Below are 25,939 nucleotides of genomic sequence, written 5' to 3' on the forward strand. Positions count from 1 at the left end.
GCCAAACGCATTAGAGAATTTTGGCCGCCAATAAAGTGTAAGTGAAGTGATCACATGTGATACACAGCAGCATAGCACACAGTGCACACAGTGAAATTTGTCCTCTGCATTTAACCCAGTTCGAATTCTGAGCCACTGAGGAGCCACTGAGCAAAGTGCACCCCACACAGTGCTCCCTGGGCGCCTGTCATGGCTGCCCACTGCTCACTAAGGGTGATGGTTAAAAGCATGTTTCATGTTTCAGTGATATTACAGCAAACTATGTGTATTTTTCACTTACATTTTACCTTGACTTCGTCAAATTAAGTGTCATGTTATAGTTTATTGTTTTTTTACAAAAGAGAAGTTAATATTAAAATTATTTTTTAAAAAGCCACCCCTACTTATATCATGTTTGTATTATTTTGTATATGTTTTATTTAGTAAAGAAAGAATTTTAAAACTTTAAAATATTTTACCACATTTTTGTTTAGAATTTTAGGCAGCATATCCGTTTTCTTTTTGTATTGATTAGTACAGTTAATTAAAATTAAATATACATTTTCAACCACTTTGATTGTCATTCATTTTATAATTTATAATTAATCGCTTTTTTTTCTCTCCTCTTTACTATTCCTGTTCTCTGCTTCTATTTTCTCTCTATTTACTTGTTCATATCTGTCAATGTACCTGTTGCAGTCATAATGAATGATTATAATGTTAATGATAATAAAATTCTCTTTGGAAAATGCACCTAGGGAATATCAGTCATTCACACTTCATTTTGCCATAATTACTATCCAATATAATATTCCCTTTGTTTAAATGACAATATATACATACATTTATATTTGTAACAGGTATTGAATTGACTGACAGAACAGAGAAAAATAATTGAATAGAGGTTAGAAAGCAATTAATTTGTATTACAAAATATTTCTTACCAATTTAACATTTTATCCTCCTAAAAGTGTCACCCCAAACTCGAGTCAAAACTTTTTCCTTTTTTTTTGTCTCAAGTTCCTTATTTACATAAAACAATGATTACATCAGAACTCATACCACAAGGTCACATAAGCTCCAAATGAAAGCTGTATTGTATCAGGGTGGTAGTAGCCTAGTGGGTAACACACTCACCTATGAACCAGAAGACCCAGGTTCAAATCCCACTTACTACCACTGTGTCCCTGAGCAAGACACTTAACCCTGAGTTGCTCCAGGGGGACTGTCCCTGTAACTACTGATTGTAAGTTGCTCTGGATAAGGGCGTCTGGTAAATGTAAATGTATCAGACACATTTTGGGAATGTTTCTGTTTGATGCCTCTCATAATAATAAAAAATCTCATATTAGTTTAAAAATAGTTAGGCCTCTCATTCTTCATGGTCACTTAAAACCAAGATTCTGACAGGGTTCTCGCTCACTCCCAGACAACAGCCTGGACCAAGCTTCTTAACATTATTACTTGTAGTAGAACAGTGCTTTTAGGAACCATGACCTAAGAGAAAAGAGGATGCGATTACTGATTAGGGACTTCCACAGTATTTTGAAATAGTCAGAGATTGCATTTGAACATGCTGAACAAACCAGCAATTTGGTGTGTGGGTCAAGATGAAGTTCTTCATTTATCTGCTTTGCTGTACTGCACATTTAACTACTGGTGAGTGTAAAGTTCATGACTATTCCTTTTAACTGCTCTGTTCTGGGACCATATGTTATGAGAATTAGTGCTGTTGTGGGTGGTGGGGACAGGGCACTAGTCAGGTCAAGTGAGCTTTATTGTCATTTAGGCTGCATGCATGTTAGACAGTACTAGGTGAAAGGAGACAATGTATCTCTGGAACCAGGTGCTACGAAGTTACATATTAACCTAAAATGCAAACCGAGCTACATAAAGTGCAAAAACGCAGGCAGTGCAAGAGTAACATTTATGTCAAAACATGAGACAAAAAAAAAGACCAACAGCGCTAAACCAGTGAAATTAGTAACGAACGTGCCGAGTGAACAAGCAGGGTGCACATTTCTGGACTAAGCACACAGCCCTGAGGAGCTCCAATGCTCAGTGTGGTGGAGCTGCAGATGCTGTTCCCGATTCCTACTGAACATACCAACAGCACCTCCGATATAAGAATAGGATTATTAAATATAAGATCTCTCACACCTAAAATGCTCATTGTTAATGAAATTATTACAGATCAGGGGTTCGATGTACTGTGCCTGACCGAAACTTGGTTAAAACTAAACGAATTTGTAGCATTAAACGAGTCTAGTCCTCCTGGATACAGCTATGTACACCAACCTCGCTTAACTGGAAGAGGAGGTGGCGTCGCAGTAATTTATAAGGATAACCTCGGTATTACTCATAAACCCGGACAAGGATTTAACTCTTTTGAGATTCTACATACCAATATAACTCATGTAGTCTCACAAAATAAAAATCCTAAATTCATTCCATTGATTATTATTTATAGACCCCCTGGACCTTATTCTGAGTTTCTTAGTGAATTTACAGATTTTGTCTCCAACTTAGTTGTATCTGTGGATAAAGCCCTAATTGTCGGCGACTTTAACATCCACTGTGATAAATTTGAAGAACAGCATTCCTGTCTTTATTAGACTCAGTTGGAGTTAACCAACATATAACAGGACCTACTCATGAAGGTGGTCACACGCTCGATCTTGTGTTGACCTTCAGTTTAAATATAGAAGATATAGTTATTTTTCTGTGATCTGAAATAATCTCAGATCATTTCCTCATCGCTTTTAAAATATGTGTCAGACACAATAAACTCAACCCCCCTCATTATGGAGACAAACGGACAATTACATCAAGTACGGCACAGAGGTTTATTAATACCTTACCAGATTTATCAACGCTGATAAACTCACCGTCAGACCCCGCTGAACTCGACCAAGCGACCAAATGTCTAGAATTAACACTGCATAGTACGTTAGATAAAGTCACTCCCCTCAAAAGGAAGATAGTAAGATAAAAACTTAATTAATGGTGTCGAAGTAAATTAAACGTATTCCGAATAGCGTGGAAGGAGAGCCTACTTAACTATAAGAAGGCTCTTAGCGCGGCTCGATCAACGTATCTGTCCTCGTTAATAGACAAAAACAATAATAATCCTGGATTCCTGTTTAAAACTATAGCCAAACTAACCAGGAATAAGACAGAAACGGATAATACCACTCATAGTAGCATCATAGTAGCAATGATTTTATGAATTTCTTTAATACTAAAATAGTTATGAATAGTGATAAGATTAAAAGCACAACAAACAACTCTGTCGATATTAATATGGAAAATAATCTTCAAATAACTTCAACCCTCTTAAAGAGCATGAATTAATTAAACTAATCTCATCGTCAAATCAATGTACTTGCACTTTGGATCCGCTTCCTACAAGTTTCCTTTAACAAGTAGCACCCAATGTTAAATTCTATCCTAAAAATGATTTACTCATCGCTTAGCACCGGCCACGTACCAAGTTCGTTCAAGGTAGCAGTCATTAGACCCCTGATTAAAAAGCCTGATCTTGATCGCAGTCAGCTTTCAAATTATAGACCGATATCCAACCTTCCGTTCATATCAAAAATCTTAGAAAAAATCGTAGCCCAGCAGCTGAGCGCATACCTAGACTGTAACAACATCCATGAAGTACATCAATCGGGATTTAGACCTCATCATAGCAATGAGACAGCGCTGGTGAAAGTGGTTAATGACCTGCTGTTGGCCTCTGATCAGGGACGCATCTCGCTGCTTGTCCTGCTTGATCTGAGTGCAGCGTTTGACACTATAGATCACGCTATTTTCCTTGCCAGGTTAGAGAATGTTGTTGGGATTAAGGGAACAGACCTTGTATGGTTCAGATCATATTTGACCAACCGATATCTGTTTGTGGACATCAATGGTGTTTCGTCTTCATAAAGTTAGGTGTTCCACAACACTCTGTCCTAGGTTAGGGTTAGGTCCGTTACTATTTTCCTTATACATGTTACCTTTAGGACACATAGTTGTATCTATCAGCAATGCCAGATAAGAGACAACAGCTAAACAAAATAGAGAATTAGACAGTGGATGCTCATCAACTTTCTTCTGTTAAACCCTGATAAGACAGAAGCTCTCGTACTTGGGTCTCAAGCAGCCAGACATAAGCTGGCTGACTACACCATAACCCTGGATATACCCTATCTCACCAAGTATTGAAGTAAAGGATCTAGGTGGCCTTATTGATGCAGGTCTCTCATTCAATTTGCATGCAGATAATGTCACTAGGATAGCATTCTTTCACCTTGGAAATATTGCTTCTGGCTGGATCTTGTGATGATCGACAAGTTGATGGTGTTGTTGCCGTTAGTTACAGCCTCCATAAACACTTGCTAGTCAGTCTTGAAGAGTTTCAAAGTTTAATTCATTTGTGTCAAATTTTTTGGGTGGTTGAATGGTAGTGGCTTAGTGAGTAACACACTCGCCTATGAAACAGAAGAACCCAGGTTCGAACCCCACTTACTCCCATTGTGTCCCTGAGCAGGGGACTTAACCCTGAGTGTCTGCTGGAGGACTGTCCCTGTCACTACTGATTCTAAGGCTTTCTAGATGAGAGCATCTGCTACATGCCATAAATGTACACTGAAAAAAGGAACTAGTAGCTGTCGGTTGTTTAATGTGGCAAAAATATTAGGTGTAGATCTATGTGTGAAATATTTTCTCTCCAGTCTCTTTGTTAGACTCTTTTTGTTATTTCTGATTTCATATTTTTAATGATGTTGGTATTTGCTTTAGTTTACAATAATTGCTTTTGCAGGCTGCGTGTTGTCAGCATACGATCCCTTGGAAATTTTCAAGTCCTTGGATGAGTCTGTGCTGTTGCCCTGCTCTTGCACTGACCCGCAGGCCACACCTGAGGGTGTTAAATGGGAGACGACAAGCCGAACGGCCTCCACCAAAGCCCAATGGAGCAGCCTGTCCAATGTGATTGATAAATATGGACACAGAATCCAGATGTTTAACAAGTACTCTTCAGGGAACCTGTCTCTGCTTCTCACTGAACTGACTAAGGAGGACCAGGGTACTTATGTCTGTGGAAATGGGATGAAGAACAGATTTATCCGGCTCTTTGTCACAGGTAAAAAGAAAAAAACACAGATTGTAAATAGCAATGTGTCCTATCTGGTGTACAGTGCATCTGGAAAGTATCCACAGTATACACCCCATAATGACAATTTAAAAAAGGTTTTAAAAATTAAAAAATACTTTGTCGATGCACCTTTGGCAGCAATTACAGCCTAAAGTCTTTTTGAATATGATGCCACAAGCTTGGCACACCAAACTTAGGCCAATTTGGCCTGTTCCTCTTTGCAGCACCTTTCAAGCTCCATCAGGTTGGATGGGAAGTGTTGGTGCACAACCATTTTAAGATCTCGCAGAGATGTTTAATTGGAGTCAAGTCTGGGCTCTGGCTTAGCCACTCAAGGACATTCACAGAGTTGTCCTGAAGATGAACAGTTGATGAACCGATGCCCCAGTTTGAGTTCAAGAGTGCTCTAGAGCAGGTTTTCATCCAGGATGTCTCTGTACATTGCTGCAGTCATCGTTCCCTCTATCCTGACTAGTCCCCCAGTTCCTGCAACTGATAAACATCCCAGTGGTGATGTTGCAACCACCATGCTTCACTGTAGGGATGGTATTGGCCTGGAATTCACAGCAAAGAGTTCAATCTTTACCTCATCAGATCAGAGAATTTTGTTTCTCATGGTCTGAGAGTCCTTCAGGTGGCTTTTGGCAAACTCCAGATGGGCTTCCATGTGCATTTTACTAAGGAGTGGCTTTCGTCTGGACATGAAGGCCTGATTGGTGGATTTCTGCAGAGATTGTTGTGCTCGTAGTAGATTCTCTGGAGCTCTGACAGAGTGACCATTGGGTTCTCAGTCACCTCCCTGACTAAGGCCTTTCTCCCCTGATCCCTCACTTTAGGTGGCTGGCTCTAGGAAGAGTCCTGGTGGTTTTGAACTTCTTCCACTTTGATGGGGGCCACTGTGCTCATTGGGACCTTCAAAACATCAGAAGGTTTTCTGTAGCTTTCCCCAGATTTTTGCCTACAGACATTGACTACAGACAATTCCTTTGATCAATTCCTTCATGCTTGGTTTGTGCTCTGATATGAACTGTCAACTGTGGGACCTTATATAGATGGGTGTGTGCCTTTCCAAATCATGTCCAATCAAAAGTTTTTTCCATGAGGACCAGAAACATTTTCCATGAGGACCAGAAACATTTTCCAAAACCTCAAGTAAACTTTTTCATGTTGTCATTATGGGGTGTTGTGGGTGTTGGAATAAGGCTGCAACATAACAAAATGTGGAATGCGCTGTGAATACTTTTCGGATGTGCTGTAGAGCTTTTTGCTGTATAAGAGGGTGGTAGTAGCCTAGTGGGTAAGACACTTGCCTGTGAACCAGGAGACCCAGGTTCAAATCCCACTTACTACCATTGTGTCCCTGAGCAAGACACTTAACCTTAAGTTGCTCCAGGGAGACTGTCCCTGTAACTGATTGTACGTAGCTCTGGATAAGGGCGTCTGATAAATAATGTAAATGTAAATGTAAGACATTTGCAGATTTTTTTCAACATGCACAATAGTGTTTTTCATATATATTTAAATTGTTTCCACCAGAGGAAAATCACAAATTGTTAAATACATAACATGTTTCTACTCCTGTACTTGTAATCATTTATAATATTGCAGGTCCAGGAAATCCACCTGTTAATATCAGCACAAAGCTCTGGTACCTATACATTCTCACCCCGGTGTTGCTGGTTTTACTGCTGGCAGGAGCTGCTGTGACCTTCTGGAGATGCAGAAGTAACACAAATGCACAATCTCATGCAGTGACTCTTTTATGATAATTAAATAAAAATACAAAATCAGGAAAAAAGTGATTTAGCTGCTGTGCAGCTTTGCCTGTTTGTGGCAGTGCAGTAGCTAATCTCTCCTGAATCTTAAACCTGGCCTAGTTATTGTGTATGTGTTGTCCTACACATTTTCAGATGCTCACATCTGTTTGGTTTAGCAGTCTGGTTTTGAAATGGTTTTTACTGTGAGAACATCTAAACTCTTTTTCTTTTAGGGCAAACAAGAGCACAAAGACAGGAAAGGAAGAGACAGATTGCTCAGACAACAGCACCACAGGAAGAGGTAAATGAGGAAATTGTACATCCCCACTGAGACTAGGATTTAAATGAGGTGAAAGGTCGAATTATAATGGTTCTGAATGACATAGTAACTACGTAACTCATAACCGTTCATGTGTAGTACAAACTGCTAACTAATCCCGGGTTTAAATAGCATAATTTGCTTTTCAACTGAGTAAAGAATGTTCTTTTTGTCCTTCAGAACACTTCACCCACTGTACATACCAGTCATTCTAAAACACAGGACTCTGAATCTGCATATGTCAACCTTGGCCAGAATAGCACATCTGGCCCAGTACAGGTATCTCACTGGCTTCACAATGTGTGTACTTAAAGTGCATTAAACTGACGACTATTTGAACACATCCGTCTGTGTTGTAGGACAGTCCACTGTACTGCAGCCTGGCATACAGGTATGACCCTGAAGCATATTCCACTATAGAGCACACTAAAAGACCATTAGTCAATCAGGTATGTTCATGCTTGTGTTTAGTACATTATACTTGTGTGTATGTATGTTGTGTGTATGAAGCTGATCCATAAATTCAGGTTTTCAGCAAGACACATATTTAATAGTACGCATCTTAACACCAAAACTGCCCTGGATGGCCTGCATTAAGGTTTTAGCAGTTTGTCCTACAGTAGCGCTTCTGTAAGAGCAGACCTGATGCACTAGCCTTCATTCCCCACACATATTAGTGAGTCAGTCATGCCCCTTTTCTCTGTCATCTTAACATTAACCTGGTCCTCACGTTTGCATGCCCATTTTCCCGCATTTTTTCCAAATGCCCATGCAATATGTGATACAAATTTTGACCAGCAAAATAATAAGATAATAAATAGAAGAATACATTCTTGATAAGGTTTGCTGAGTCAACTTGTAGTTCTCCCCCAGTCAAAAAGGAGCAGATATGTCCAAGGTTGGAGAGAAAACAAATATAGACATTTATTCAAATACGTCCCTTGTGTGTGTGTGTGTGTGTATGTTGATTACTTTACTTTACTTTACTTTACTTTACTTTATTTGGCAGACGCTTTTATCCAAAGCGACTTACAATGGGAAGACATCAGCAATTCTCGTTCGATTTCTATAGAATATCAAGTATACAAACTAAGAGCCCTGATAAGACTTAGACTTGTCATTGAAGAGCATGCTCGGAGAGTGTTGGGTGCTAGACTAAGAAAAATTATAATGTATTTATATGATTAAGCTGTCGGGAAGCCCTTTTAAAGAATAACAGCTTCTACTAAATATTCCACCAAACAGATACGTTTCCTGTCATTTATCTATTGTATGAAAGATAGTGTTTCGTGTAATGTGTGTGAACTGATCCTTTTTTTTCTCCAGGTTGCTACACTGGACGCTTTCTACAGTAATGCTGCGAGACAAACTGCACACAGCCAGCAGACTAGAGTTTATGTCAATCTTAAACCCTTACAGAATTCACACTTACTCTAGTGTTTCTAACCCTGCTCCATTCAAGATGATCCTCACTCTTCTCTACACCAGGAAATGTACCAGTGACTACCAGTCATCTACCCCAGAAATCATGTAACATCAGAGAATGTGAAACAGAGACTGAAATCTATATTTGTGAGGTTTGGTATCCCAGAGGTCCGACCCTGCAGCCAGGCTCTGTAGATTACACAGTTGTGGAAAGGGTCCAAGTGGGGGTGTCAGCTGTGGGGCCTGTCAAAGCCCATTGAGACATACTGTATGTGAATATGGGCTATATAAGAAATAAATGTTGATGAGGACCAAGTGAACAACATCCCAGAGGTTACAGTTGAATGTGAGGAGCTCATGAACACGCCATCAGGCTGACGCGAGATAAAACCATAACCACAAGGGATGACATGAATCTTATTTGCAAAATGTTCGGTTTATGTATGAAAAAAAACTATACATGCAAAAACAGAAACAAATGTTACAAACAAATACATAACTTTGAAATCATGGAGCAATCATTTAAACAGGTGGAAAACTGACAGTTGTAAGGTCAAATGATAAATGCACTTTCTGTAACAGTTTGGAAAATAAAAATGATTGCGACATATGAAGCGAGATAAACGTGTCGTGTATATATGGCTCAGGGACTACACGACCCAGAATTCCCTGCGCCGCGACCTTTTCCTCCCAGCAGCCTTAGCGCGGGTTTGAAAGGAAGCGCGCCAGGCGAGAGGCGGTTGGAGCGGAGTTCGTGTTGCTTTTCTAAGTGACTAATGTCCGTGGATAGAGACCCGCAGCCGGCAACTTCCCCCTCACAGCAGCGCGGTTCTCTGACCCGGGGGCCGGTACCAGGATGCGGTGTCTGAAAGTGGAGGAGTACCTCCGGCGGCTGTCGGACCTTGAGGAGACGGACGTTCTGTATGGACAGCTGGAGGTGAGACATTTATGCCTCGCTCACAGTCCCACGGCGGGTCTGTCCCCACCGCCCTCACCGTCTCTCGTTTCAAACGGCAGAAATACGTCGCGGAGGGACTTGGTCCTCATGGCCGGACTCTGTGCGACCGGGTGGTCCGGGCCTGCCACCAGCGGCTGGCCGACGTTCCCCCGACCCCGGACCACATGTCCCGCCTGGTGTCTCTGGTGGAGCTGGCGGTGCAGGGCTACGACCGGAGCGGCGAGCGGCCGAGCAGACCTCTCTACCTGGAGAAGATCGCCCTGCACATCCTTCAGAGGCTGGAGGGTCTCGGCCGACGCGGCGACTGCAGCCGCCTGGGGGAGCTGCTGTTCCGCAGACTCCTGAGCGCGGAACCGGGGGTAACGGGGGCTGCGTGGCGGGTCTGGCACCTACCTGGATTCCAGTTGTGACTGAATGTGTGTGTTTTTAGGCGGAGGACTACCAGGGCCTGCTGCGGAACTGCTTCGCGGTGCTCTGGAACAGGCTGGGGAAGGTGGAGAGCCCCGCCGGCGGCGCACACCAGGCTCTCCGCTGGCGCCTGGAGGCGCTGCGTTTCTGCCTGATGGAGGCCACTGCCTCTCCCGGCATGCTGCCCAGAGTGTGTGTGTTCTTCGAGGAGACGCTGACTAGGTTCGAGACTGAGTGCAGCACGGTGACTCTCGAAGACGCCACAGCGTTGCTGCGTGATCTGGAGGCAGTTGTGCTACGCCCCCTGTGGCCACACGGGGGATGTGCAGCGCCCTTGGTGGCGTGCTGCGTGAAAGTGTGTAAGCTCCTGAGTAAGGCTGGCCTGTGGGATCAGGCTGCTCAGTTTGCTGCTGATGGCATGAAGCGGGTCAGAGAGCTGGCCAGCCACCTCCTTCCAGTGATGGAGCTCTGTAAGTGGGCTGTGAGGCTGCACTGCGCCCTGGCGTCTGGGAAGCTGGAGGCGGACGCTGAAGACTGCTATAAACGGTGCACTGAGGGCCTCTGGAAAATGCATCCTGCTGCGGGAGACTCTGTCATTCTGGCTGCGGTGGAGGTATGTCAGCTGGTCATGCTGGCCATGGAGGTGGCGCTGGATAGCTTGGATGGAGAGAGACTGCAGCACTCTGTCGCATTCTTGAAGCAACATCACAAGTATCTGCAGAAACAGGAGGTCTGTCACACATGCACTCCCATAATGCAATGCTCTATCAATATGTTGTCCCTGATAATGATTTTAGACTTCCTTTTGCTTTTCTGCTTAACTTCCAAATGTTCACTTATTATTATATATACACTGCCAGGTTCTTCCTAAATTCTGTTTTCCATTTTAATTCTTCCTAATTCCATGTTTTCATTTAAACATATTTATTCACCTAAAATCTATGTGATTATGACAAATTACATTGAATAATGTAATAGTGGCTGCAATATGACAAATTTAATTCAATAACTGTTCAAGTATTTGGGCATTTACTCTTTGCTTTTATAAACATTTACATGTAAATAATATATGCATTTCATGCAAAGAACTATTTCACAATATTACACATTCTTCCTTTTGTAAAATAAGTGCTTCAACACAAAAAACGTGTCAAATAACCATTCGGAGCCATGATAATAAAACCACGTTTTGAACTGGCTGCCTGGCGCTAGTTTACTTTTCTGATATTATTATTGACTTTAAGTGTTTGTCGACTGTGGTCATTTTCCGCTCTAAACTTAGTACTAAGAGTTAAATTCCGTAATGCGCAGAACCGATCAGGCAAGCGGTCCGGAATTCGGCACTGATAGCCTCTTCGCCATCGTGCACCTTGCGTTGGTGTGCAAAAGTAATGACGCTCAACTCAATATGGTTCAAGTGGCTTTTGTTTATTTTAATTTTTAATATCAGTCAATTGATAACTTGAACAACTTGATTTGATTCCTTGATTGACTAATTGTCATGTTCATTCAGATGTTCCGCTCTGTGTGTGTGTTGATCTACGCTGTTTTATTTGTGATCCGCAGGCTGCTGAATCTCGGCCTTTGCAGCAGATTCTGTGTTCCAGTCTCTGCCAAGGTTTCACCTGTGCATGCACCATGCTGAGCAGGTTTCAGGTAATTCTGTGTATTCTGTGTACCACCAAGCTCGGTTGTTTTCTAGGCATGTTAGTCTACATTTTCATCTGCCCAGTTGCTAGATGTAATTGTCTCTTCCCTGTGGCGGATCCCATTTGGAGTCACCACAGTGGATCAACTGGTCTGGTTGTATTGGCAGATGTAATGTTTGCTTACAATTGGGAAATACTAAAAGAATGGGCCTTCATCATTAGGTATTGGTTTAATGTAAATCCTGAAGATGCTAGTTTCACTCTTTCTCTGTAGGCAATGGATGCAGATGCGATAAAAAGCCTGGTGGCATATCTTCATGCCTCTGGACAGGATTTGTTATTGAAATTACATGAACTTGGCAATGAAAACAAAGTGGTTCATGCAGGTAAGCCTTCCTGCCCTTCTGAGTTTAATTATCCTTCTGTCTGTTGTCTGTGTCTTCTTCTTTCAGGGGTGATAGAGGGTAAAGGATGAGGAATTAGGTTTTTGTTGAGCTGTGCAGTTTGATGGCTTAACAATGATTTCCAAAGATTAACATTTCCTTCTATTTGTCATTTTTAGTTCATGATTTTTAGAGAAAATTGATAATCCATAGATTGCAGTTACATTAATTTATTATAGACAGCATGACTGAAATAATTTAACCATCTATGGAGCAGAGTTACTGCTTTTGCATTTGTGCATGACCCTCAACTCAACTACTATTACCCCACCTTCCCCTATCTGCCACAGCTCTATTTCCCCTGTTTTCTGCATGTTTCCCTTCCCCACCAACCACCCTGCGTGTCCTTTCACTAGATTCTGTAGTGCAGTGGGCTACTCCCAGACTGATTTTAGAAATGTTTTTTCTCCCTCTCTCTCTATACTTGCTGTGTTCAGTGTTTGAGATAAAAAGTGTGGTGTATGAGTTGGTCTGTAGGCAGCAGTATAAAGCAGCTATGCCTCTGGTGGATCTGTTGACCTCTGAGTTGAAGTCTGGACAGACAGCTCTTCCAGTAGAAAAGGTAAGACCTGTAACAGTCTTCTGATTTATATAGTGATGCATCACCTCACCCAGTATACAGAACACTGAATTAGAACTGCAACCCCACTTCCATCCTGACAATTGGCCAAGGAACATTGTTACGTACTACATAGTTTCCTGGCAAGGGAGAAATGCAACAAGAACAATAGAACTAATAGGATGTGATATAAATGTCAGTGATGATTGGCTGTGTTTGTAGAGTTCAATGTACATGACTAGGACAAGCATGAACCAATTTAGCCACAACCAACAGGATGCCCCAAATCCAATTAATCTGCTTCAGTTGGTAACTGCCATGCTCTGTTCACACTTGAGTACACAAAGCAGCTTTTACTTTCTTTCTGCATGTATTTTCTTATTTGTGATACAGGTGAACCGTGTCTTCTTATTGGTGGTTAAGTGTGCTCGGAAGGCGGGGCTTATGGAGCGTGCTCTGCAGCTGCTGATTGACTGGCTGTATGTTCTGGGAGATAAAGTTCTGGAATACTGTCAAGAGCCAGTCACCTTGTGGGTCAGAACAAAGGCGGAGGCAGCCAAAGCTGGTCTTGAAGACCTGCGCCTCAGGTACACACACCCACACCAGACACAGGGTTCTCTGTGTTTACAGGAGCATCAAATCCATTGAGACTTGTGTCTCCATAAAGGCGGTGGCCAATGCTGCTTTACATTATTCATCCTTATGAGAATGTTCTCTAATATTTTTTTATGTATCATTGTCCAGTCCATGACCAAAGTTTATCCAGAGTTTTTAGAACAAAATGTTTTGTGTGCAAAAATCACCAGGTGGAAATGGTTTATCTACTAATGTACTGACTTCTTATTGCTAATTTCAATGTTTATAAACTCTTTTGTAATTAAGCTTTTATTTATATATATATATACATACACACACACACACACACACACTTTGATATTTTGAATGCTTTATTCTTGCTGCAATTGAATAAAGTGAATATGAATTTGTATAATGTTTATGCATGATTGTTTTATATAGGATAACGAATCATTTGCCTTTTAATTTCTCTTTAGTTTATTAGGTTATTAAGCCCCATGATCAAGCAAAATTGATATTGACCCTGAAACCAATATCCAGCCCAGAAGATATTTGCTCCTTAATTGCCCTGTGTACAGTTGAATTGACCTGTAGAAACTTGTCTGCTGTGACCGTAGGACACTACGTGAAGGCTTTGTGTTGCTGGGGTCGGAGCCATGTGAGGATGTGGTGATTCGTCTGTTGCAGGCAGAGTGTTTGGCATATCGCCAGCTGCCATGTGACTCGGCACAAGAGCGATTCAACATACTCTGTGATCTGCTGAGCATTTGTCATGAGGACAGTGCACATAAACAGAACCGAGCCCACATCCTGTGTGAAATGGCTCAGGTGGTATGTTTTCAAGACTTCAGTCAGCAAATTGATTGGTAGGCATTCACGCAAAATTTCACTGCGGGGGGACGGGGTTACAGAAATTGTTTTATTGGGGAAATGTGGGGCAAGAGTTTATGCCTAATTTCACCTTCCTAATCACATCTGCAGTTTGCCGGTAGATTTTACCCATGAAGCAATTAGTTTGCTGGAGATGGAGCCAGATGTGCCAGAGAATCGAGACAAGTTGATTGATGACCTTGCAACAGCTTCTCTGTGGCTTTTTATCTGCAATCTAGAGAGTGGCCTGCAGGAGGTAGGGAAAAAGAAAGAAGACTTTATTAACCTTTACTTTATTAGCCTTTACTTTACCCTACTTTTCTACTGGTCTTTAAATTAGATACACGATAGATAATTGATATCACAGTGATTCAAATCTAATTACCACATGCAGACTGGATTCATCTTCTGTATTTATCTAATAAACTTGTGTGTGTGTGTAGGCCATATTAATGGAAAAGCGCTTAAAAGGTATTCAGAAAAAGCAGGTGGATGAATTCTGTGACGCCCCACCCACCAATGACCTGGACCATGAGGACCGGAGGAGTGAGCAGGACAGTAATCTTCTATATGAAGGCCTTTGCTTTAACCTCAGCCAGCATACTAGTAAGATCCTTGCTCACACTATAGGTTGTAACAGGTTTAAAGCCCATCTATTGACTCAATTTTTTTTGGTCAACTCTCCCAGAGCGTATTGCCCCCCTCCAGCGTGCTCTGTCATTGTGGGAATCTCTATTAAATGATGTCAAAGTTCCTACTGTCCGGGACCCAAAGCAGACTGCCTACTCTCTCGGTCTGATGGCAGCTCTGTACACACTAATGGGCAAGGTATAAACATACACTTTTACCTGTATTCATGCATTGGCTCTCTTGCCACATTATCAGCATTAAATGGGTATAAATGTTATCATATATGAAATGTTGGTTTGTTTATAGCCCATACAGGCTGTCAAGAGTTACCGACTGGCAGCAGATCTGTATATCTGCCTGGGCGATGCCAAGAGTTGCGCCAGTTCCATGTGCTATTCTGGTCGTCTGCTGCTGGAGCTGGGCTGCTTGAATCAGGCACAGGTTTAACAACAAAATGCAACAGATGGTGGGGGTAGAGGATTCTACACTGATATCATAGTATGCACATACAAATGCACACATTATGCTCTGTGTGTAGGCAATTCTACAGCAGGCTGAGCAGTGCCTGACCTCTGACTCTGGATTGGATGGAGTTTCCCTTAACAAAATGATGACCAAATTACTGAGGGCGGAAGTTTGTTACTACACAGGACAGGTACCAATGGTCTTGAATATTCAATGTTGTGCGTACACACATGGGCTTATCACTATCCAACATTTTTCTTGACTGCTCCTGCTGTGTTAGTTGGCCACTTATCAAAAGTCTGAGCCACATTGAGTTGATATGCTCATTTATAGATCAGAGAAAAAATATGGATTTATGCTTCTGGGTCTCAGGGAAAGTCACAGCTGATTCTGTCCCTCTGTCTCTCAGGTGGAGCAGGGTGTGTGTAGTGTGTGTGAAGTGCTTTGTGAAACAGGGCGGAAATGCTCAAAAAGCTGGTACCTGCTCAGAGTTCAAGCGCTGCAGATAGCTGCCTCTTTCCTCAGCCTGGACACACACACACTGCCCCCACATCTACGACAACACCTTACTCAACAAGGTACATACAGTTTATAGTCATTTTTTTACTCTATTGGTTTCAGAAATTGTTCTCCAAACCCTTCAACTCACAGACTTTGTGCTGTGGCTGTGGGATTGAGGTCTGGCACTAAGAAGTGGGCTTTCTCACAGAAGTGAGTGATTTTGTGTCATTGTGATACATAGAACATGTTTCCTTTGGTGAGAAATGGGCAGCCCTGAAACGTACTTTGATCAAGGGGACTTCAGTGACTTCAGGAGTCTGCCATTACGAGTCTGTGGCGATAGGTCTAAAGAGTGCTTTTGCAATTCTGCTTTGCCACTCAGATAGTCTGGTCTGGAATTTGTCCCCTTATATTGTCATAAGGGGAAAGGTTACCTCCCGTTTCTCAGAGAATTTCCCACCACTCCCCTATAATATTATCTCCATCGACCACAATGGCTTGAAAAATGTGCAAATCCTTGAAATTGAAATTGAAGACTCAGAAGAACCACTAAGATAGGGGACCTTTTTACTTTGAGAAGTAAACATTGAGAATTGTGGTAGGTTGAAATTCAAGTTATTCTATTAATTAATTTTAAAATGAATTCTCACTGAAGCCTATAATCTGGAACCATGTCATGTCATACTGCGGACAGTGCAGTGTTGCTTTGTCATCACAGTTGCAGGGATGGCATGTGAGACCCCGGAAGTATTTCATGTGTGAACGGTCTGTGCTGCAGGACTCATGACTCCTGACTCTACTCTTTATGAGGGTCTGAAGGTACTTTGCAGTCTCGTTGTGCGACTCTTTGGCAGTGGTCATTATGGAGCTGCTCCACCATCTTCAGAACCAAACACTCGCTTTGCGGACCAGGGTAAAGCCTCCACTTCCCACCCACACAACATTTTCTCTTTCTCATTCACAAACAATAGGGTGTGTTACCCTCCAACACACACTCACTCCCTTTTCAGGCGAATGTGTCTTTAAGTGGCAGTTGCTATCGGAGGTGTGTGCGTGCGCCCAGCAGCTGGTGTGTGTGCGCAGCACCACAGGCTCCACCAATGAAGCTAAAGTCCAGTGTCTGGAGGCATTAAAGCTCAGCGCCAAACTGCAGAGCTTCAGCATGTGAGTTCTCATTTTAATCTCCAAATTCCTATATGATTTTCATAGCAGTAAGATATCAGTAGAAGACCCTGAATAGAAATTGCAGCACAACTGTACAGTGTACAGTTTTAGTAATGTTTGTAATCATGATTGTGTGTGTGCATATAGCTGTTCAGAGCTTCTGGTGTGTAAGGCAGAGTTGGAGCTGTTAAAGGGAATGACTGAAGTGTGTGTCCTGGACCTGCAGCAAGTCCAACATCTCCTGGAGCTGCCGACAGGTACACACACACACACACACACACACACACACACACACACACACACACACACATACGCATCATGACCTCAAAGTTTCCATAACTTTTGCCTCAGAGAAAGGCAAGAACATTAATTTGAAAACCAGAATTTGCAGTGTGGAAACTGATCATTAGTATTACATTTACATTTATGGCATTTATCAGACGCTCTTACCCAGAGCGACTTACAATCAGTAGTTACAGGCACAGTCTCCCTGGAGCAACTTAGGGTTAAGTGTCTTGCTCAGGGACACAATGGTAGTAAGTGGGATTTGAACCTGTGACTCTGTAGTCTTCTGGTTCATAGGCAAGTGTGTTACCCACTAGGCTACTACCATCCCAGTATGTTTGGGAGGTGAGAGGGGAAGTGATCTCTTTGAAAGAAAGGCAATTATGAACCACATTTCTACATTTATTTGCATGCCATTGAGTGAAATAAGTGTTTGATACCAACATAAAACAGGAATTAGGGCTATATGATTATGACCAAAATTATTATCAATGGTCAGTTTTGTAATCGTGATTAATGATCACTATTATTCATTATTTATTTCTATTTTTTTAAACAAATAGTATATAGTATAGTAAATAGATTTTGCCAATGAAAACCAGACTGTCAACATTTTCTGCTTTAAGAGCTAACCGAAGGCAGGTCATAATTAAAATACTTTACTTTCCGTATCCACTGTAAATGGCGTAAATCCACTGTAAATGTAAATATATCTGTTAGGGTTGCCAACTCTGTCTGTCACGATTTGCCACTCAGTCTATGCTTTTGTTTGCCCCCTGTTGGTTATTTAAATGTAAATGTGGCTGACTATTTAATCGTGATCTAAAATTTGATTAATTATGCAGCCCTTACATGAATTAGAATTCTCACCAAGCCCTTGTTTGCAAGCCCAGGCATAAAGTATTTCTCGTCACACATCTCCAGAGGGATTTTGGCTGTCCACTCTACATTTAAGACTAAACTCTTTAGGTTTCCTGGCTGCTGCTTTGTAACTTGAAACTACAGCTTCTTCCACCGATTTTCAGAAGGTCTGATACCGGTTCTTTAAACCATGCCTGGATTTGATTTGTTGACCCGTCGATGCAAGAAAACAGCCCAAAGCATAATGTTTTGTCCTCTCTCTGCTTGTCTGGGGCAGAAGGGGGTATTTTCTGGATCCTGCTCAGAATTCCTGCAAACATGGCTGTTCGAGTTCCAAAGAGCTTGAATATGGTCTCATCTGACCACAGCACTTACTTCCAAGCCCTCTCTGAACCATGTAGATGGCTTACTGGCAAACTTATGATGGGCCTGAAAAAATGTGCATTATGAGTTTCTGCAAATTAGATTTTGGAATTTGTTTCCTTTCAGGATTCCAGCTGCTGACCTTTTTTTTTTTTTTTTAAATGATGTGCCAAATCTGGGGTTTCGTTTTTAATCATTGCATAGAACTCATACCAAAAGTATTGTGCAATCAAAAGGCAAAGATGTCAGGTTTATGAAAATGCATGCACACCAGCAAGCAATTTACACTTTATAAATCACTACCTGGGAAGAAGTTGTGTCTGTTTTTCCAGGGAGAACAAAGCAACCTTGTGACAACATAAAGGCGTGAATTCCAGATCTGGCTGTCTGAGTTGCCGGTTTTTGAACAGTGAAGAAGAGTTACCAAAGCATATTCTTTATGCCAATCACCATTTCTAGCCACTGCAGGACCATAGACAGGCTAGGGGAACTCATATTAACGTAATCTCACAAAGTGAGATTATTTAACCGTTCGATCACATCATGGCAGTAGAGGGGAACAGTAAGAAGAGAAGTTTTGCTGAAACTGAAATAGATGTACTGGTGAGTGAAATGGAAAGCAAAAAAAATAAAAAATCTTTTGTCACATAGTGGGGTGACTAAGAAAGAAACACAGTCAGTTGCAACAGGTAACAAATGGTCTTAAGTGGTCTTTAAAAAAAGTGTCTCACATTGCCAGAGGACACACAGCCCATGATTTACTAAGCAAGACTTAAAATTACACCATAAAGTTTGGTCATGGTTTGGTCATGCCAGTTTTTGGTTGCACTATAGAATTAGAAACTGTATTCCCACCCCTACTCAGTCCATGTGTGTGGTTGTGCTCTAATACATTGCTGCTCTGTTCTTTTTTTTCCCTGCTGTCATCCTTCACTGCAGAGTTTCCAGAAAATGAAGTCTACTCCCAAGTGCACATCAAGCCTCGTAAAGCAGGACCCAGCAGGCTTCCGTGTGTCGGTCTGTCACCTGTGGGTGAGGACCTTACTGACGATAGCAATGTTCTACTGGGTCAGCGTGCTCTCCATGCCACTTTGAACCATTCTGAGAAGTGCCAAGGCTCTTCCCCTCCTCTGAAGAAGCAGCAGAAGTTGTCCCTCTCCTGCCTCACCCACCCAGTGCCCTGCTCCTGTGGTGTGTGTTCTGATGTCACTCTGGGCAGAGTGGCAGCTCGCTGGGCGTTGGCTCAGGCGTGCGTCACGCTGTCCCCGAGCCACGCCCAGCTTAACTACCAGGCCTGTCTACGGCGCTGTCAAAGCCTCTTACTCACGCTCCAGTCGTGTTTGAGCACACCGGCAAGTCCTGCCACGCTGCGCTCGCTGCAGGCCCGTGCTCTCCACTGCCAGGCGCAGAGCATGCTGACACAGCAGCCGCACATGCACCCAGGGCTGTGGGATGTGCTTGAGCAGGGGTTAACGGTCACTGAAGGTCAGCAGTTAGCAGAATTGTTAGGCCATAAGGCAGGCCTGATGGCATTAAAGGGCATGGCCTGTTGCCTGTTTCTGGCAACGAAAAGTAAGGTTTCTCCAGAGAACCTGTTTTCAGTAGCGTGGGCCTGGAACCCACCCACAGCATCCACAAGAACTGCGGTGAAGAAAAGCTGCAGCGAGGAAACCAGTCTTCTTAACCCTGGTCCTGATGAAGATTCACACACTCTTAACCCAGTCCCCAAGATCGCAGTCTCAGCACCTCTGAGGTCTTCTGTGTTCAAAACGCCGCGCCTGACCTCCAAACCCCGGCCCAAAGCAGTCCCCATGGCCACGCCCACCAATCTTAGAGTCTTTGACTTTTCATCTGAAGACCAATCAGTGACTGCTACCCCTCAGCCTAAATCTAGTAAACGGGGTGGCAAGTCAAAGGCTGTTGCAAAAGGAACTTTTCAGGTGTTTGAGGATCAGGGTCCCCAACAGAAGACACCCGCTGCACCTGCTGCACCCCGAAGGCCTAAACTGTCCCGTTTCAAGGTGAGGCTACCCAGACCATCCCATATGACCATGGAATTGAATAGTTTTATGTGCACTGGACCTGAAAATGAGCTTTTATGCAATATTAGTATGTGGTTTGCATATTAAACCAACATTTTTTATAATTGTACTGCTATTATCCAGTTAGTTATTTATTTGGCTACAGTCATGCTCTTCTTCTTTTCAGATGAACTTTAGTGATGATAGTGACTCTGAGGTGGCGCCCCCGACTGAAGTCGAGGTTAAAACATGTGTGCTGGATAAATCTCATATTCCAGCAAGCGTTAAGCGCCGTACTACTGCAAGGCCTCGTCCCAACACTGCTTTATCTGATGATGAGCTTGGGTTGTCCTCTAAACCATGTCCACGCAGGGGCAGGTCCAAGAAGGACTCTGCCTCAAAAGGTGTGGGGAAGGTAGCACTCATGGATGAACCAGAGAAGTTGAGGATGGTGCGAGAAGATGATGAGCAGAGTGCAGACATCAGCTTTGAGCAGCTGCTGCTTTCTGAATCTGAAACTGGTAGGGGTCTTCACCCTAATAAAAAAAAAACATATTGAAAAAAAATATATATATATCAATTTTTTTATCTGTATGTTTATGTAGTCAGTGTCCAGGATGGTGCTCTTGACTCCCCTGATGCAGTTTGTGAGATCCTCCGACGCGAGTTGGGTGCAGACAGGCGTCGAGACCTTCCCAGTGTCACCAGGAAAGAACCTCAGATCCCTGTTGCTCAATACTCTCTACAGCCAGGTAGCACACACAACCATATAGATGCAGATTCTGTTGAAGCTCTTGACCTGTAGAATGACTGAATAAGTGTCCAAGTGTTCGTTTTAATGTGTACGTACTCTCCAATTATAATTATACGTGTTCACTCTGTCTCTAGATCTCTCTCTGGATTCTGCCCTCTCTCTCCTGCGATCCTCTTGGCTCCTCCTCCAGCATTTCCCTCCTCCCTCCCTCTATTCACGTCTGTGCTCGCTCATGGCACAGTTGCTGGGCCACCAGGACCCAGACACAACAGCTTTTTTACACACAGAGTCACTGGGAGTCACCTCTCGGCATCACATGATTCGCCACTTAGCTAATCAGCTGAGGTAGGACCGCTTTATGATGTGTGATGTGGGTGGAGCCAGCTACAGGGACATTCAATACACCTCAGTCATTTGTGCTTTCGAGTGACAAGAACACTTAATTACTCAAGAGTAAATATTAGACTATTTATACCTGCTGAGGGTTACTCACAGACGCGCCCAAAACTCTCTAACCGAGCAAGTGCATCCTATTGAAGGGTGGCATAATGAATACAGAGGGTTATCAGAGTTGTGTGACTAGCACCTGCCACTTCCAAAAAACAAGTTTCATTTTGAGATGAACTGGTCATGCCTGGTTCATGCAGTCTGATCCACAATCTAAATTGCAATCTTTCTTCCCGCTCTTGTAATTTACATGAGACTATCCAGGCTCAAATTAAGACATTTTTTAATTGTATTTTGTGCTGGGACAGGAGATCAGGCTACACATACTTAAAAGATTGTTTAAATTGCTGTTTCACCTCTGAGCGCTCATCACGCAGAGCTTTTTGAACTTGAGCTTGTATGAAGGAGTAGATTGTGTTTTGTGCATTTGGATGAATATGCACTCTGAACAATACCTGTAGGCCTGTATTTTAACCACCATAACTGTGGTGTTTTTAATTATTTTGCACCAGCTTCTCAATTGCTGTAATGCTATAAAAAATTAATCACTTTCAGAAAGCTTGTGTTAGACATGTGATGGAATTTGGTGAGACACAACAGGGAACAGTCTGTTTTGTAGACATGGTGTAGGACCTTGCTATTCCTCTAATCAGTTTTAAATGAGGTCTAAAATATTAGTCGAATATAGATAAAAGATCACATTCATCCCTCGTTGGTGCCAGATTTGCACATGGTTAATGCCTTCAAAAAAAAAAAAAGATGCATGTTGCATTTAATGCTCGACTCTGCACAACCAATACAAAACAATTGACCCATATTTAATTTGACCCAGTTCAAAAGAAAATATTAGCATCTCTGTTGGTGCTCACAGTGAATATGTGTATCCAACATCCAGGTAACATGCATTAGAGGAATCCCTCTTTATCTTTTGCTCTCCCCTTTTCCAGGTCTTGTATAGTATTTGCTTTTTTAAAAAATTGAGTTCTTCTTTGTCATGAAAAGTACTGGTCTCTGTAGGAAACTGAAGAAGGAGGCAGATGTGGCTACCAGTTTGAGTGCCCTGTCCCTCAGTGATTCTCATCTTCCAAATGACTACCTGCACAGTCTAGAGGAGATCTTTAGCTTCTCCAACCTCCAACCTGACCAGTTCCCACACATGCACACAACACACTTCAGACAGCAGATCAAGAATCTGCCTGCAGGTCAGTGTCTCTCTGTCTCTCTCATGTTCTGTCTATTTCATGCAGATACACAACTTTAAAAGTGCGTTTTTGGTGGCTTGTATTGTTGTAGGTGTGACTGTGTGTGTGTTGTCATCGGTTGGTGTGTGTCCTGGCAGTATCGACACCATTCTTCTCTCTCGTCTTGAACGAGATGCCACCCCTATCACAATGCGGATTCCCACCTCACATTTACAGGTGTGTATGTGTGTTTTACATTTGAATGAATGAAACGACATTTTCAATAATACTGTGTGTCTTTAGCACTCAATCAGCCAGTGTATTGAGAAACTGAAGAGTGTGTTGGGGCAGCAGAAGGAACGGTTTGGTATTTCAGAGAAGAGCGAGTGGTGGGAGGCGAGGAGAAGTCTGGACAAACACATGCAGGTTAGAGCTGCATCAGCCCAGGTGCACATCCACACAATTCTACATGAAATCCTCAAAGCTTTCGTTTCCTTTTAAGACATTACTGAAACAGATGGAGATGTGCCTTGGTGTCTGGCGGTGTCTGCTCCTTCCACTGACCTCTGACCCTGAGCTCTCGGTGCAGATGAAAAAGTTAGGGCCCATCCTCTCAGAGTCTTGCTTGACACCGGACATGCTCAAGGTCTTTGTCCAGCATTTCTGTTTTATGTGTGTGTTTTGTGGGTGGAGGTTGTGCCCTGTTCTACTGACTGTGTGTGTATATACTGTTACAGGTGGTCTTGTCATCAGCACCCCACCTATCAAAATCAGATCTGACGTCTCTGGTTAATGGGGCTATTACACTGAAAGATGAATGTCTGGAGCTGTTACAGGATGCTGTCACTAAATTACACAACAGGATGAAGCCTCAAGGACACACAGTCCTTGTTCTGGATAAGGTGGCTCACATTTGATTTTTCTGTAATTTAATAAGATCAGCATATAAGGAAAGAAACCTGCAAATTAATAATGATTTTTTTATGTGACTAAAGTATTTGCAGAAGTTGCCATGGGAAAATATCTCCTGTCTGAAGTCTTGTTCAGTCACACGAATGCCATCATTGCATTCAGTACTTGGACATACACATCTTCAGCAGGCATGTACATATTACACACACACTTGTATGTACATATGTTCATTTATTTACCTTCATTTAAACATCTGTCCAATTCATTGACATTTCTATTTCAAGGGGGAAAAAATCAAAATAACACAAAAAAATGTTCTTGATTTTCTATCAGATAAAATTTTTGATGTATTAAATCAAATTTGTTGCGGTCTTTAAAATGTCTTAGCAGTGAAGTAAGAACCCTGGTTCTACTGCGTTGTGTGGCTGTACATGTACATGTTGGAATGTCAGGTCAGAATGTGAGTGGAGCAGTAGGGATGAGGTTGACCTGTGGATTGGGCATGACTGTTCTTCTCAGTGATTTGCATGACTTAATCCTCTTCAGTTAATTCATAATTCATAACAACTGCTTGTGCCTGCTGGTTTTCACATTGCCTCCCATTCTTTTTCTCCCAGGTGGACCGAGGTTGTGTGTTGGCACGGGGCATTGACTCCAAGCAAGTGTTTTACTTGCTTAACCCTGATAACAACCTTCCAGACACAGAGGAGAGATTCAGAGACTGGTTCTGTGGGTCAGTGTGTGTGTGTGTGTGTGTGTGTGTGTGTGTGTGTGTGTGTGTGTGTGTACGCAAGCATGCATGTTTCGGTTTACAGCTTGTATGTAAAATTTTTTGCACTGTCAGGGAGAAGCCGTGGCAGGGAGTGTGTGGCTCCACCCCTGACACTGACCAGCTCAAGGAAGCAGTGATGACAAAAGACCTGTACATGTGAGTTCAAATCCATACGAAACCTACAACTCCAGCTGTGCATGACTCAAGTGAAGACAAGCAGTTCATAGCAGGATATGTCATAAATAGAACATTAAAATACCCTGAGATACTGCACAGGGATTAGTGTTTGTTTTACTGCTAGGAATCAATGCAGACTTTAGGTGATTTTGAGAATATTAATGGCTGTCATGTTTTAATGAAAAAATAACTAAGTAATAATGCAGACGAAACCCACTAAACCATGCAAGGTTTCAATGCAGTTTGAAGAAATGTTTCTCCCAAGTTATTTTCCAGATTACACAACTTTTACAATATTTGGTTGCACACTCTCTCATTACTGTTTCCAGCCAGCTTTCTAGAAGTTCTTTCACTTTTTCTTTGTGCTTTATTTGAGTGCCAGTCATGAATTTCAGCTTTTCACTGAGATTTGGGAATGGCCAGTTTCAAATGACCTTCAGTCATAGTCTGCTGACCCTTTATTTCAGTTGCAGAATAGTCAATTTGGGTAAATCTGCGGTCTCTCCCCCCTGTTTGGAGTAGTTATATAGGCCATGGTGCGGGTGTGCGGTACTTGGACACGGCACGACTCCTGAAGGGCGGTGTTCGTGCTGCTGCCCTGCTGTTTGGCTGCAGCAGTGTTGCACTGAGCACTGAAGGGACCGGTGAGGGAAGCGGAATAGTCCTCACCTACCTCACAGCTGGATGGTACACTACCAACACCCTCAGCGCACATGACACTTCTCTTCTGTCTTACTGTCTTTTGGTGATTTTATGCTATGTCCCTCTCAGTCCTCTAGTGTTGGGGAATCTCTGGGATGTGACGGATCGGGATATTGATCGTTTCACGGCTGCTCTGCTGCGCTCTTGGCTCTCGGCAGGGCGGGGTTCATCACTGTTGGAGCATCTCCCCTCCTCCAGAAATGCAACCAGACTCCCGCACATTATCGGAGCAGCGCCTGTTGCATATGGCCTGCCTGTCTGCCTGCGGTGACCATTGCGCAACTGGACAGAGTTGGTTGTTGTGCTTTTCCTTGCCTGTTCTACTACACTCTATTTGCATTGAGGTTCTAATATATATTTTTTAATGTTTTACTTGCTGATGAGTTAACAGCTATCCTTTAATAAAACATTTTTCATCAGCAAATAGTCTGAGCTTTTTGGTGTACTCCTGTATACACTGAACTAATTTTATTAGGAAGCCATTATAGTGCAGAACATTTCACAAAGTAAACTAAGAGTATTTCTGAAATGGCCAACTACGGTAACCCTAATGGGAATCTTTGTGATGTGCTGGAGAAGAGTTTGTGCAGTGGTCCAACTTGTTGGCCTAGTTGCTAA

General features: G+C 42.6%; 2 protein-coding genes across 4 annotated transcripts; both read left to right on the forward strand.

The window, feature by feature from the left end:
* Positions 1–1,545: 1,545 nt before the first annotated feature.
* LOC114779040 (uncharacterized) lies at positions 1,546–9,243 on the forward strand. 3 transcript variants are annotated; one of them, XM_028967244.1, is made up of 7 exons: positions 1,546–1,638; positions 4,790–5,110; positions 6,731–6,847; positions 7,113–7,180; positions 7,379–7,477; positions 7,558–7,647; positions 8,525–9,243. In XM_028967244.1, the coding sequence occupies exons 1-7, from the start codon at positions 1,590–1,592 to the stop codon at positions 8,633–8,635; spliced, it is 855 nt and encodes a 284-aa protein (XP_028823077.1). In that variant the 5' UTR covers positions 1,546–1,589; the 3' UTR covers positions 8,636–9,243. The 3 variants fall into 3 exon arrangements, with proteins under 3 accessions (XP_028823077.1, XP_028823076.1, XP_028823078.1); XM_028967243.1 differs by having other exon boundaries at positions 7,558–7,589; XM_028967245.1 differs by lacking the exon at positions 6,731–6,847 and having other exon boundaries at positions 7,558–7,589.
* Positions 9,244–9,341: 98 nt separating this feature from the next.
* On the forward strand, positions 9,342–25,660 carry espl1 (extra spindle pole bodies like 1, separase). The gene is made up of 31 exons (XM_028967230.1): positions 9,342–9,560; positions 9,641–9,940; positions 10,012–10,719; positions 11,556–11,645; positions 11,913–12,024; positions 12,519–12,643; positions 13,034–13,227; positions 13,834–14,082; positions 14,198–14,342; positions 14,530–14,692; positions 14,775–14,914; positions 15,023–15,157; positions 15,255–15,371; positions 15,591–15,759; positions 16,461–16,595; positions 16,693–16,846; positions 16,994–17,103; positions 19,295–20,376; positions 20,564–20,897; positions 20,982–21,128; positions 21,265–21,475; positions 22,595–22,779; positions 22,871–22,995; positions 23,062–23,184; positions 23,261–23,404; positions 23,496–23,660; positions 23,754–23,858; positions 24,288–24,403; positions 24,515–24,598; positions 25,142–25,306; positions 25,391–25,660. Exons 1-31 carry the CDS (start codon positions 9,480–9,482, stop codon positions 25,590–25,592), a joined length of 6,315 nt encoding a protein of 2,104 aa, XP_028823063.1. The 5' UTR covers positions 9,342–9,479; the 3' UTR covers positions 25,593–25,660.
* Positions 25,661–25,939: the final 279 nt, after the last annotated feature.

Source organism: Denticeps clupeoides, unplaced genomic scaffold, assembly GCF_900700375.1.
Source record: "Denticeps clupeoides unplaced genomic scaffold, fDenClu1.1, whole genome shotgun sequence".
Taxonomy (NCBI): Eukaryota; Metazoa; Chordata; class Actinopteri; order Clupeiformes; family Denticipitidae; genus Denticeps; species Denticeps clupeoides.